The 12,260-nt window shown below is 44.8% G+C and overlaps 1 protein-coding gene across 2 annotated transcripts in view; it reads left to right on the top strand.

Annotated features, from left to right (window-relative positions):
• Positions 1–5,955: 5,955 nt before the first annotated feature.
• The window catches only part of WDR37 (WD repeat domain 37), a 38,986-nt gene continuing 32,681 nt past the window's right edge, over positions 5,956–12,260 (top strand). Inside the window, exons 1-2 of one of the 2 annotated variants that reach the window (XM_061563335.1) lie at positions 5,956–5,983; positions 9,312–9,480. In XM_061563335.1, coding sequence (XP_061419319.1) covers positions 9,328–9,480 — 153 coding nt within the window. In that variant the 5' untranslated portion in view covers positions 5,956–5,983; positions 9,312–9,327. The other variant, XM_061563334.1, reaches the window with a different exon arrangement.

Here is a 12,260-nt window from a genome sequence, read left to right as displayed (position 1 = left end):
GCCTCCGCTGTCGTCGTCTTCCGCTGTTGCCAGATCCAGGGGATAAAAAACCTCTAAAGTGAGAGGCACAAACTGAGTGTGTTTTGTAAATGTTGTGATATAAACTTGCAATATTTTGCCCGAAATTGTTTAGATTTTGTATGTAAATACGGCAAAAATTTTAAGTGCAAAGAGTCAACGAATTAATTGCAATTGACAGCATTGTTTTAAAGCTGGGGAGGGAAGCCCTTATATTAAAACGCTTAGGACTAGTTTATAAACAATCCACTTGTAAACTTTGTGATTTTTTTTAGCACAGACTCATACACCTTTACATCCATAGGCCAAATGCAGTATTTTCGTCTTGTAAAACTGTCTCAACCCTTTCATTAAAGCACCGTAATTGAAACGATAACAATGATGAAAAAAAATCAAAGTGCATCCATCCACACGGAGGTGCTTCATGTATTAGGTATAGCCCTGTGAGCCATTCGGCTCTTGAATCGGGTGCGACCGCAACAAACAAAAAGCAAAAACATGAACAAGAAAACATCTTAAAGTGACTATGTGCAAACAGAAAATCCAAGAAAAACAGCAAAATATTGCAGAAAAGGCACACCAACACTGTGTGCAAAAATCCCAGTGGGATGCAAGTCAAACAACAACAACCACGAGACAACTTAGATTAAGGCCATCAGTCAAACTCTGTACTACAACAAACAAACATGGCCAAACCAAAAAACTTTTCGAAAATCACCAAAATAATGCCATATGAACTGTGACCGAATTTTCACAATAAACGACATAAACAACATGTACCACCAAACTCTGCTTGACAATACAAATACAACAACCATCTGTTGTAGTTCGCCAAACGGGTTCAACTCTCATTAAAGAAGAGGTCCCGTGTAGCCTCAGGAATCGAAGACTTTTCCACCACTCTTTATTGCATATCTGTCAACCCACACGGTTTACCCCGTATTCCTTTACAGGGAAATTGAGATTCCAGGTCCATATGGAGTACAGCCGTTTCAATACGGGCAACATTTTTTTTGTCTATTTATTTGGGTTTCTCCCTTGTGATCGGACTTTGTAGGATGAACGTTGAGGTTTATAAGGGTACAAGGTGACCAATAAGGTCTGAATTGGTCTATAATAAGGTATGGCACTGATAAGGGGTTGACAGGTATGTTATTGGATTTCGTGGGGATCCTCATGGTGGACTCAAAGAGACAATGTAGGCGTATGTATGTTGAACTTCTTTCACACCGTACGTAGCCAACTGTGCTAACAAAGTAAAACACAAAAAGCAGTTCCAAAGGAAAGAGTTTTCAATCGAGATTTTAAAGTGCATAGGCTCCAGTGGCTTCTTAATATCGGAAGGAATAGCGTTCCAGACGGCCGCAGAAAGACTGGAATATTAATATTTTATATTAATCTGGAATATATTTAAGACTGTAATCTTAATCCCGTTGTCAACTCGCTGATGGATGTATAAGTCATGGGAATTGAAAGCTCAAGGCTGCTTAGCTTTAGAGACAGAATATGATACAGGTTGGAACAACAGTTCCACACTGCCCACCAGGGATTATTTGTCTGTCGTGCACGGCCCCGCCCCACCAGAGCCATCCCATTGGCTCGGGGGCGCCGACCAATGGGAGCGGTGGGTTGGGGTTGGTAGAGGGGGGAGAGGGTTAGTGGTGGGGGGGCACCACCGTGACTCGGGTCAATGAGGAGACGGGCGATGTTTCATTCACAAAATGGAACTGGGGGAGGGTGGGACTGGGTTGAGAGGGGAGGGTGTGGAGGAGCTGGGTGGGGAGGGAGGGGCTGGGTGGGGAGGGTGGGGAGTGGCTGGGTGGGGAGGGGCTGGGTGGGGAGGGTGGGGAAGGGCTGGGTGGGGAGGGTGGGGAGGATGGGGCTGGGTGGGGGGTAGGAGGGGTGGGGCTGGGTGGGGAGGGGCTGGGTGGGGAGGGGCTGGTCACCCCTCAATGGATAAAGGAAGGGCATTTCATTCCAGTTCTTCACACTGATAGCGAACTCGGATACAAACATTGATTGCAGTAAAATTTGCTTAACACTCATGCGAACTCAACAAGACGCAACGGTGAACCTAATATGTTGCGTTAGATTAACCATGACAAAATTAAGGCAGATCGTTTGTATCATAATGTTTTCAAAGAGTAATGGATTCTGACCGACCAAAACTACATATCGTCACCATGGTTGACACACTTGTGGTGCCACGACCGCGGAGCAACTCCGCAAGTGCTGCGACTCTCTCCCGGCCCTTGCACTAAACACACACCCACACGCAGCGTACACACGTAGTGTCCTGGTGGGGGATTGCCGGGCACAACGAGTTTTCATCCAAGTGCCCCTAGAGGGGAAGTTCCATGGTTTCCCAGTGCCAAGAGATTGGTCGCCCCCCCCCCCCAGGACAAATTACATTGCGGCCCCCTAAATTGGCTTAAAATTGTATGGGCGCACCGAAGCTCACCGGGCTAACCGCAATGAGACGCTCACAGCACTGGGGAGGGGCCAGGGTGAAATATTACTCGAGCAGCGCAGACGAGGAGGTGGGAGGGAAACCCCTGGGCACCCCGCGGCCGGGCGCCACTCAGGGCAGACGGGCTGAGTTAGGGGTAAGGAATGCGGGCGCGCACCATTGGCTGTGCAGGATAATGTCACGTAACCCTGGATTGTCTAAATCCCAGGGCATAAAAAGGGGGAGCCGAAAATGGCTAAGTTAGTTCTGATCTCCAGCCTCTTCGAGCCGCCCGCAGCGTTCGTGAGACTCCAGCGAATGCCGCGATAGGAAAAGTCTCTTCTGTCTTCGTCCCTCCGCCTCTCTCCGCGTCCGTGCGACGCCGTGATAATGGCTGCGAGGTAAGTAAAAGGGCGTGTGAATATTTGGGGAATTTGATCGTGATAGGATAGGTGCTGCTCGCATAATATTTCCTCCGGGCAGTGCAGCGTTTTTATGCGCCGTGAATAAACGTTAGCACAGATTATCGGTGCAGTGTGATTTGTGTGTGGGTAGAACCTCGGTGTGGTGTTGGTAATTTGAGTGTGTGAGGCGCACGTGCATTAAAAACATAAACGGCCGCCGACGCTTGCGCGTCCGTGCCGCGCGAGTATTAGGGCAGGGTGAGTTAAAACCGCTCGCTGACGACGCGCGCGTATTTACGCACGAGCGTGTGTTAAATGAATCGCCTGCAGGTGTGCCCGCGTTCGCGCTGCCACTTTAGAGCGCCTCTTAACGCGGGTAGCGGGGTAGCGGAATGACACCCACCGACGCGCACGTGTTCGTGCAGCCGCTTGAGCGCTAGTCTTTGTATGTGAACGGATTAGGATATAACCGGCCGCGTATTCACGTCGCCGCTGTAGTGGGGCGTGCACATAGTCGAGGATAATCACCAGCGGGAGCGCGCGCGTGCTCGCCGCCACGTGAGCATTAGGGGTGGTGTGCGCGGGCTTGTGTGGAGTAACCCCGTGCGGCGGTGAGCCAGCCATTCAAGCTATGTTTTGACTTCAAACTTTCGTGACTGCAGGAATTTATATTCTTGGTTCTTTCGGTAAAGTCACGTAGATAGAAAATAAAAATAGATAATAAAAATAAATTACAAATTCTCAATTGAAAATAATAAAAGCAAAAAACCACGACGTTTCGATCGCAACACAAGTGGTCTTCATCAGGCGGAGAGAAAAGAGGGGACAAGCCTCCAAATGCAACTGCTTATAAGGGCTTTCAAAGTGAATGGGCAGGGCAGCCAGCAATAATGTAAGAGACAATGGGGGGAAGGAGGGGGCAGAGACAGGGGGAGAGAGAGGGGGGAGTAGAGATAGAGGTGGAGCTGAAAGGCGAGGGCACAGTCCAAGTGTGTTAGACAATGGGCGGAGGAAGAGGGTAGAGATAGGGGGGAGAGAGGGGGGTAGAGATAGGGGGAGAGAGAGGGGTACAAGTAGTGCGTTAGACAATGGGGGGAGGGAGGAGGCAGCAAAATTGCAATTAAACTTTCATCACATAAGTCCAAGAGCTAAAATAAAAATACGTGGTGGCTATGCATGTCTGTAATTTAGTGCTTCCATGGTGAGGAGTTGGTGGATAATGCAGAGATCATCATTTGGGTATGTCTAACCTACAGGGCTGCGAGATGGCCTGTTAGTTGCAATATAGCATGTATGTTGTTACTCTTCAATATATGTACAGACTAGCTTTATTACCCGGCTTCGCCCGAGACTTGGATTCTTGTCTTTGATTAATACACGGCCTACGTGGAGGGTGGGGGGGATGCATGACGTCAGCAGGCTACCGCATGCGGGTGACATGACAGATGTGACGTCACCACTCACTTGCCGTGCAAAATATACACACACTAGCATAAGTACCCGGCGTTGCCCGGGTGAAAAATATATTTCTTAATAACCTTACATATATACACAGATGGGCTGCTACCCCCCCCCCCCCCCAGCCACGATCTCCTCGGCCGCTGTGCAGTAATATGTACGGCCTATAGTGTGGTGGGGTGTCGAGGCCTAGTACCGTGCAGAGCCTCCGGCCTCGCCTAAATTGCCCACCCGGCTGAGGCTGGGTACAGGGTGCCATTCCCCCCCCCCCCGCGCTACAATAATACTGTCTAATCGCTATAATTTTATTATCTACCGACCCTATAATAGTAATTGCACACATTGTGGTGGAGGGGGGAGTGAAGAGGACGTGAAACTTTGATAAATTTACCTCAGTCGCGTGTTAATGCGTGCGCATATTTTTAACGGGAATTAAAAATGGCGTCCACCCGGCAGCGAATGCGTCGCTACCCGTTGCCAGGGGCAACCGCCGTCCAATGAAACTGCGTATGGTCCGGCCACACAGGCACACACACAGACAGACCGACAGACAGACAGATTTGCGATTTTATATATATAGATTCACAAATTTCCCTTTTATACATATAGATATGGCAGCAAACACGCTTTAAGTATTAGTATGACATTTGAGTGTTACAGTATATTTATTTTGAACTTCTTTCGCACCGTGCTAATCGGAGGTTCAGGGGAAGGACAACAAACTAAACACAAAAAGCAGTTCCAAAGAAATGAGTATCCACAGATAAGAGATATTCCCCATCAACATTTCTATATTTAAACAAAAATATAAACGGTGATATAATCATGAGTTTTAGTTATATTTGGATGGTCAAATAGGCAGCTGCATTAATTGGTGTTTAAAACTATATAGGAACAAGGAGGAAAAACATCTCAATAAAACGAACTCCAAAACTATAACCATATTAAATCTTGACTTAAAGCTTTCGTGACTGCAGGAATTCATATTCTTTGGGTCTTTCGGTAAAGCCACGCAGATAGAAAAATAATACAATATTACGACGTTTTGATCGCAATCGTCATCAGGTGAAAAATATAGCAGGAAAGCAGGTAAAATTAAGGTAGGAATTTTTTTTCTTGCCTTTATATTTACCGAAAGACCCAAATAATATAACCATATTAAAAAATAGGTCGCAGGTGTGCATTTATCCGAATGCAAGTTCAACATCTCCGTCGAGAGAAGCAACATTGAAAATAAAGTCAAAATTATAGAGGTAAAAGTCAAAATTATAGAGGTAAAAAACCTTTGTGTTACGATACTAAACAAAAACTCGAAAAAATCCCGAGGTAAAACCTCTGCGTCCTGACACCATATTTTGTCTTCAGCCCTTGAGCAACACAATTGGAATGTACCACTTTAGCATGGAGGGGAGTTCATTTTAATTAAAATTCCTAAAAACCTTACAGTGCGAGTAAACTTTACTCACAACGACACGAATAAAGCATTTAATTTTAGATTATCATTTTTTTATAAATTATTATGAAACTCGAAAAATAATCGCTTTTAGTAGCAGTTTGTACAACCACTAATCCCCTCTCATAGTGGTACGGCCCAGAGTGCAGTGCCCGCGACTGGCTGGAAGGTGTCGCCATCTCGGCACGCCTCAAATTCAGGGTGATAATCGGCATCGTTGTGTTGTTGTTGTTGTCGCTGTCGCTGTGGCAAATTGTACTCCCTGCTCGTTAATGATTCGCAAGACGACCCCTCCGAGAGCGAACCGAAAGGAACGCCTGTGACCACAGGCAGTTTCGGACTTGCAAGCGATCAGTGTATCATTGAGTTATCAAGGTAGGGACTGAATTCGCGAAGCCCTGGGCCCTCTTAAGGCCTCAATATATTTTATAGATAATTGTTATTAAAGACTGATATTTTTATAACTGTTGTATCCTTATGCGTCTAGTACTTTACATTGTGTGTGTATTTTTTAACATCTGTATTTGCATCATGGCCATATGCACGTGATTATGATGCACTCGGGTACAGTAAGAATCAACATTGCCATGTTGGGGATAAACATTCGCGGGCAATTAGGTCTGCAGCGTATTTAAGTCAGGAATGTGTACAGTATAAAGTCAAATTGTGTACAAGTACAAATTGTGTACACGTATACAACCCTTGTTTGTCAATCCACTGGTGGATGAGGTTCGTAACTGGTTGTTGAGCTTCATTATATATACGCTGGTCAGTGCAGGTTTGTGAGGTGGGGAGAATTGACGTGCAGTGATATACAACGATGCCCTCTGCTGCCCACAACGTAGCCACACAGCAGCCTCTGTAACAACACGTTTTGTACAAGGTGGTCATCCATCCAAACACTAACCAGGGGAGTCAAACGCAGCAAGCTTGGACCGTCACGAAGTTGACGCAATTAGGTGCATCTCAAATGATTTGGTCATTTACCGTGTGATTGTGCATGTGGCGGGCATGTGGCAAGGGTGGTGGTGGGCATGTGGCAAGGGTGGTGGTGGCCATGTGGTGGGCATGTGGGAAGGGTGGTGGTGGCCATGTGGTGGGCATGTGGCACAAGGGTGATTAGGTGATCTGATAACCGCACGTGTCTCTGTGTTTAATATGAGGCCATGACCTCAAACGGACCTTAATGAGTTTCCATCCGGGTCAGAATGTTGGACTTTTTTTTACAGTTCAACGATAACATAAACTTCCCGATTTCTCTTTTATACACAAGTGCATGCTTTGGGGGAGGGGCGTAGCAATTTCACGGCAGGATAGTGTATAATTAACTTGGAATTTTGGACTAGAATGTGACAGGGAGGTGTATATAAAGTCAGGAAGAGAATATTTAAATGTGTTGGATGTGTGCAGGATGGAGTGGGGGGGTCAGGTCGCCTACAGGACGGAAGAGGGCAGGCTACCTATAGGATGGGGGTGGGGCTGGTTACCTCTTGGATGGATAGCGGGGGGAGCAGGTTACCTATAGGATGTAGGTGGGGCTGGTTACCTCTAGGATGGATAGGGGGGGGGGAGCAGGTTACCTATAGGATGGGGGTGGGGCTGGTTACCTCTTGGATGGATAGGGAGGGGGAGCAGGTTATCTACATGATGGAGGGAGGCGGGTTTAGCTGCAGGATGGAGGGTGGCAGGCATTTGATTGGCACCCAGAGGGCATATGTCAGCAACCAAGAGGAAGGTCTTACACCAGATGGTGAGATATTGTAAACTCGAGTTTGTGTGGGGCCGTTGTCACCGAAACTAGCTGGGTAACTGGCTAAACGAGATTTCCCATGCTACACATAAACATTGCATTGAAACGGTGGAAGAAGTTCAGAAGACAATAGCGACACCGATGAGGTGCGAGTAATGATTACAGAAGACTGGCATGGTTTATTTTAAATGGCTTAAACTCTTAAATTATATATATGAAAAAAATATTTTCATATTGCATTAAAAAACTGATTACTTTTAGTGCTCAGAGTATAGGATTGTGAGCAGAGTATGAAAATGTCCAAGCTGTCTCTTATTTTCCATTGCATTGCAATTGGGTTCTCAACGAGTTACTTTAGTATAGGAGACAATTACAATTTAAGCAGATAACAACCCAGAGTTTCATTATAACAGATGTAGCAATGCAGTGTTCTTTGATTAATCAGGTGAGCTGCTGCATGTCACATTTGTTTTATCTTTTGCAAGTGATGTTTTGAGGATAATTTTCACATGCGGGAGGCCGTGAAACCTGCACACAATGGGCTATGCTATTATATTGCAATTGCACGAGGTTTTCAAAATTAAATACATCTTTACATGCCAAATGATGCCAAACATGGGCCCCTTACGTTTATAAATAGGTAATAAGGGGGAGAATGTGCTTACAAAGATATCCATTTAAATATACAGCAATTTGGTGCAATATATTGCTGATTATTGAGCCACGTGCAGGCAAATCAAAGGCACCTTGATGGAAGTTTGAATGCTCTTGTCAATCATTGAATTACCTAGGCGCCTAATAAATGCATAACTTGTGTTTGCTTCAATAAGCTGTTACATATATATCATGTATAACATTACTGTATTTATTCAGAAAACCATTGCATTTTAACTAATTTCATAACATACAGTATTGCTATTATGAAAATTGTACAATGATAATTAAAAAACAGTTCATTTTCAGTACAATGTTGCATGCGTCTTCATGGCGTGTCATAACACCGAGGTGTTTTTTAAACATTACCTTCCTTTATCTATTGCACATAGAGCCGTGTTGCTAAGTTACAATGGGCACTTGTGCATGTGTAGTGAAGCAATCCTCATGAAGATATGGAAACGCTAACGGCACCAATGAAGAGTGGTTAGAGCCGCTCCCCTACAGTGCATGGGTGTGACATTAGCATGATATGCGGACAGAGACACGAGGCTGTCGGTAAAGGGAGTTCAAATGCAGTTACGGTAGTTAAGTGAATTGAAGGACAGATACACATGGGTGGAAGAGCGTGTTTGCATTATGAGAGCTGTGCATGAAGTTGTAGAATAATAGAAGTGTCAGAGTGAAAGTAGACACGCTGCCGATTGTTCCAAGCGTAGAGTAGTATGCTTGATTTAATTGTGTTACCCATTTGGGTTCAAATGTTTATATAGTAAAATTTATGCGACGTTAAATGTGCACCATTGTATGTATGTTGAACTTTCGGACCGTACGTAGCCAACCGTGCTAATCGGAGGTGTGGAATTGCTCACATTGTTCAACACACATACAGATATTGTTGTCAGAAAAAAAATGCATTTTTGGCACAACAAATGTCTCTCATGTCTTCAAATAATTAACTAACGTTCACAAACACTGTACATCGTATGCGGCGCTGGGCCAGCCAGTTCACGAGTTTCACGGTCAGCTGGCCGATAGGAATTCTTAGATCGAGGGGAGTACTGCTTCCACTCTTAAGCATTTGTGGGGGGTGGTGGTGGTGGGCTGTTCTCTTGTCTTGCGCAGGGAGGGCCGAGGCAGGATGCCGATAGAGGGCAGCGGTGGCATCGCCGCAGGAGGCGTCTCGCGTCCCTCGACGAAGCAGAAGCGCAAGGCCCACAGCCTCTCTATCGGTCGCACCAACAGCGGAGAGCCCGATCGGAACGCAGTGCACCGCGACATGCTGGAAGGGCAGGTACTCGCTCCCTGAATGGTCACAACAGTCCCCATTGCCACCACCGCTACCTCCACCACCAACACCTGCACAAGGGTTTACCGGCATTGGTGTCGGTATTGTCATAAAGCATCATTATCATGGCAGCAGGATCATCGGTGGCATCGCCGTCATCTTCATTGTCAAATTTTGTAGTACTATAATAGTCTTGGGATTATCATTTGGGATTGTCATTCTTATCGTTATCTTCACGGATCACCAGTGCCATTATTGTAATAATTATTTACAAATTAGCAGAATCATCAAGAATAAATTGTGTACTTTTATTAAAAATCATTGTCATTATAATCGCATCATTTGTGGTCTCATGATTATCATAACCCATCCCTAGGATTTTATAATGGTGGGAAATACATTTGAATGCACATCTGCTGTTGTATACAATATACAAATACAGACATTTTGCAAGAACGTTAGTGGTAACAGTAACATAGTACCTCCTGTGCATTATCACACTCCTCTTGCAAAGGTAAGCTTGTGTCTGAATGAGTTTTCACCTGCTCTTTAAAGTCAACATGTGGTTTGACAAATGATTGCGAGACCACCACATGCTGCATGTAGATGCCTTTCGGCAGAAGACACACATGATATACTCCATTCTGCACTATTATCCACGTTATTTGTTCTTGTCTGCACAATTCCATATTAAATGTCAGTGTTGGCTCTGATAAATTGACTTTGCCAGCTCTATGGCTGCCTCAACTGGCTGTGTGGGTGTAATTGTCATATGACCTAAAGTGGACAGGGTGCATGGTTTGGTTCCGAGGCCTAATGGCGCAAATCGCTTCACAGCTTGAGAAGTGGCAGCTCTGTATCAACAGTGCAGGTTTTTTTAAACGTTTTTTGTAAAAAAATATACGTTTAATGCTTGACGTTGTTACTGTGTTGCTCAGAGGGTTAACATCTGTGCTGGAGTGTTGCAGCGGCGAGACGCTAACTACCTCGCCTGGTATGCAGGTCGTTGGTTCGATCCCGACCCTGATGCCTGCTGTATATTTGGAGTTTGCATGTTCTCCCTGCGGTCGCGTGGATTTTTCTCCGGGTCCTCCAGTTTTTCTCTCCAGGAACATGCGTTTAGAGCATTTGGCTGCTATAAATTTCCACACAATAAGCCACTTCTTTGAGCTATCATTTGTGGCCAGGTTGCTTCTGAAAAAGAGCTATACAGCTCAGTGGGCCTTACCTAGTAAAATAATAATTATTAAGTAGTAGTCGTTAGCACTGTTGAGATGTTACGTTAAAGTTCTGGGTTCTCGACAAAAATGCAATCCAGCTTCTTGTGTGTAGTGAATTTAATGGGATGTTTCCCTGGTCAGCAGTGCAGAAAAATTTAAATGTAACTTGGAATTTAGTTTTGTTCCTAATTCGTTTAACATTGACAAATTTTAGTCGTCGCCCTTAACCGTTGACGATTGCCAAGAATTAAACCCATATTATATTGGGATTGTAACACAGTATGCAAACCACTACATCATCTAACATGCACATGCGTACGCAAAAGAACCGATTGCATAACTTGAAACAACATGTTTATTTTAAAATACTCGAAGTCTGGCTATGGACACCGATTGAGTGCGAACGTTTTTTGATGAAGTTGATGGTACATTGAAATTGAAAAAAGCAGGTATTGGCAGGTGTTATTATTGAGCAACATTATTAAAATATGGCACATACCTCATTGATTGCAATGGAATTCACACTTTGCAAATGTATGAATAGACTTCCAATAAAGTGTCTGCAACACCAGAAACCGTTGTTAGCGGTGTGACATTGCCGTGTTGGCAAATCACTCGTGATACACTATGAGACCTCCTTTACCAGTGGCAAAATATAGTAATAGGTTTTTACCCTTTCAACTGGTACAAAAACTGACACCTTTGTGATATGTTTTCATGGCCATTGGAAAACAGGCCTGAGTCATGCTGGGCCGTTCCTGGAATGGCCAAGCAATGCTCTTTTCATGTCCTATTACTTGAGAGCCCCCTCCCCTTCTCTATCTGCCCCTTCCACACCCTACTGCCCCCACTTCTTTGGCCAGAGGGAAGCAAACTTGTGTATCTATATTACATTGTGTATTCCCTAAATTGTATCCTGCTGCCAGCAGTAGTGTGAGTCAGGAATTGCAGGGCTGCACATTTGAACCTTATGTATGGCGGGTCCCGAATAAATGGAAGTAAAAATCGCAATTCATTTAAAAATTTTTGGCAACTCCGTCCCTTTGCGCACACATAAACGCCGCGACCCACCTGGCGCGGATCATTCTGTTGTCATGTCGTCCAAGCGCAGCGAGGACGACATGCGCAGAAGAAACAAAACTTTGAAACTTTGATTAGCGCATCGTGTAGAGCTCGTCGAGAGGAATAGATGCCATATCGTTCGCCTTCAACAGACATGAAATGACGTTGCAACGCAGTTTATGCGAGAGCCGGGGGCTTATGGGACCCCGGGGTCCCGCCATAAGGTTCATTTATCGGTAAAACCGTGATTTAATGTAAGTATTTAAATATTTGAATTTTAAGCAAAATTGATGCCATGCGTCATCAAACTTGCACAATTATCTGCAGGAAAAACACAAAAGTGAGGCGTGAAAGTGACATCACTTCCTGTGACATCACATGTTCAGATAAATCTTAACATTATCTAGCTATGCACTTATCTTATATCCTGTTCATGTTATGGTTTCCTACATATCCAGTATGTACCTCTACCCTTGATCATGTCTTTTTTTGTTTCTCTGTGGT

Source organism: Lethenteron reissneri, chromosome 31 (genome assembly GCF_015708825.2).
Source record: "Lethenteron reissneri isolate LAM-NWPU_2019-01 chromosome 31, ASM1570882v1, whole genome shotgun sequence".
Lineage (NCBI taxonomy): Eukaryota > Metazoa > Chordata > Hyperoartia > Petromyzontiformes > Petromyzontidae > Lethenteron > Lethenteron reissneri.
The sequence above is the reverse complement of the archived record's forward strand: the minus strand, read 5'-3'. Positions and strand labels throughout refer to the sequence as shown.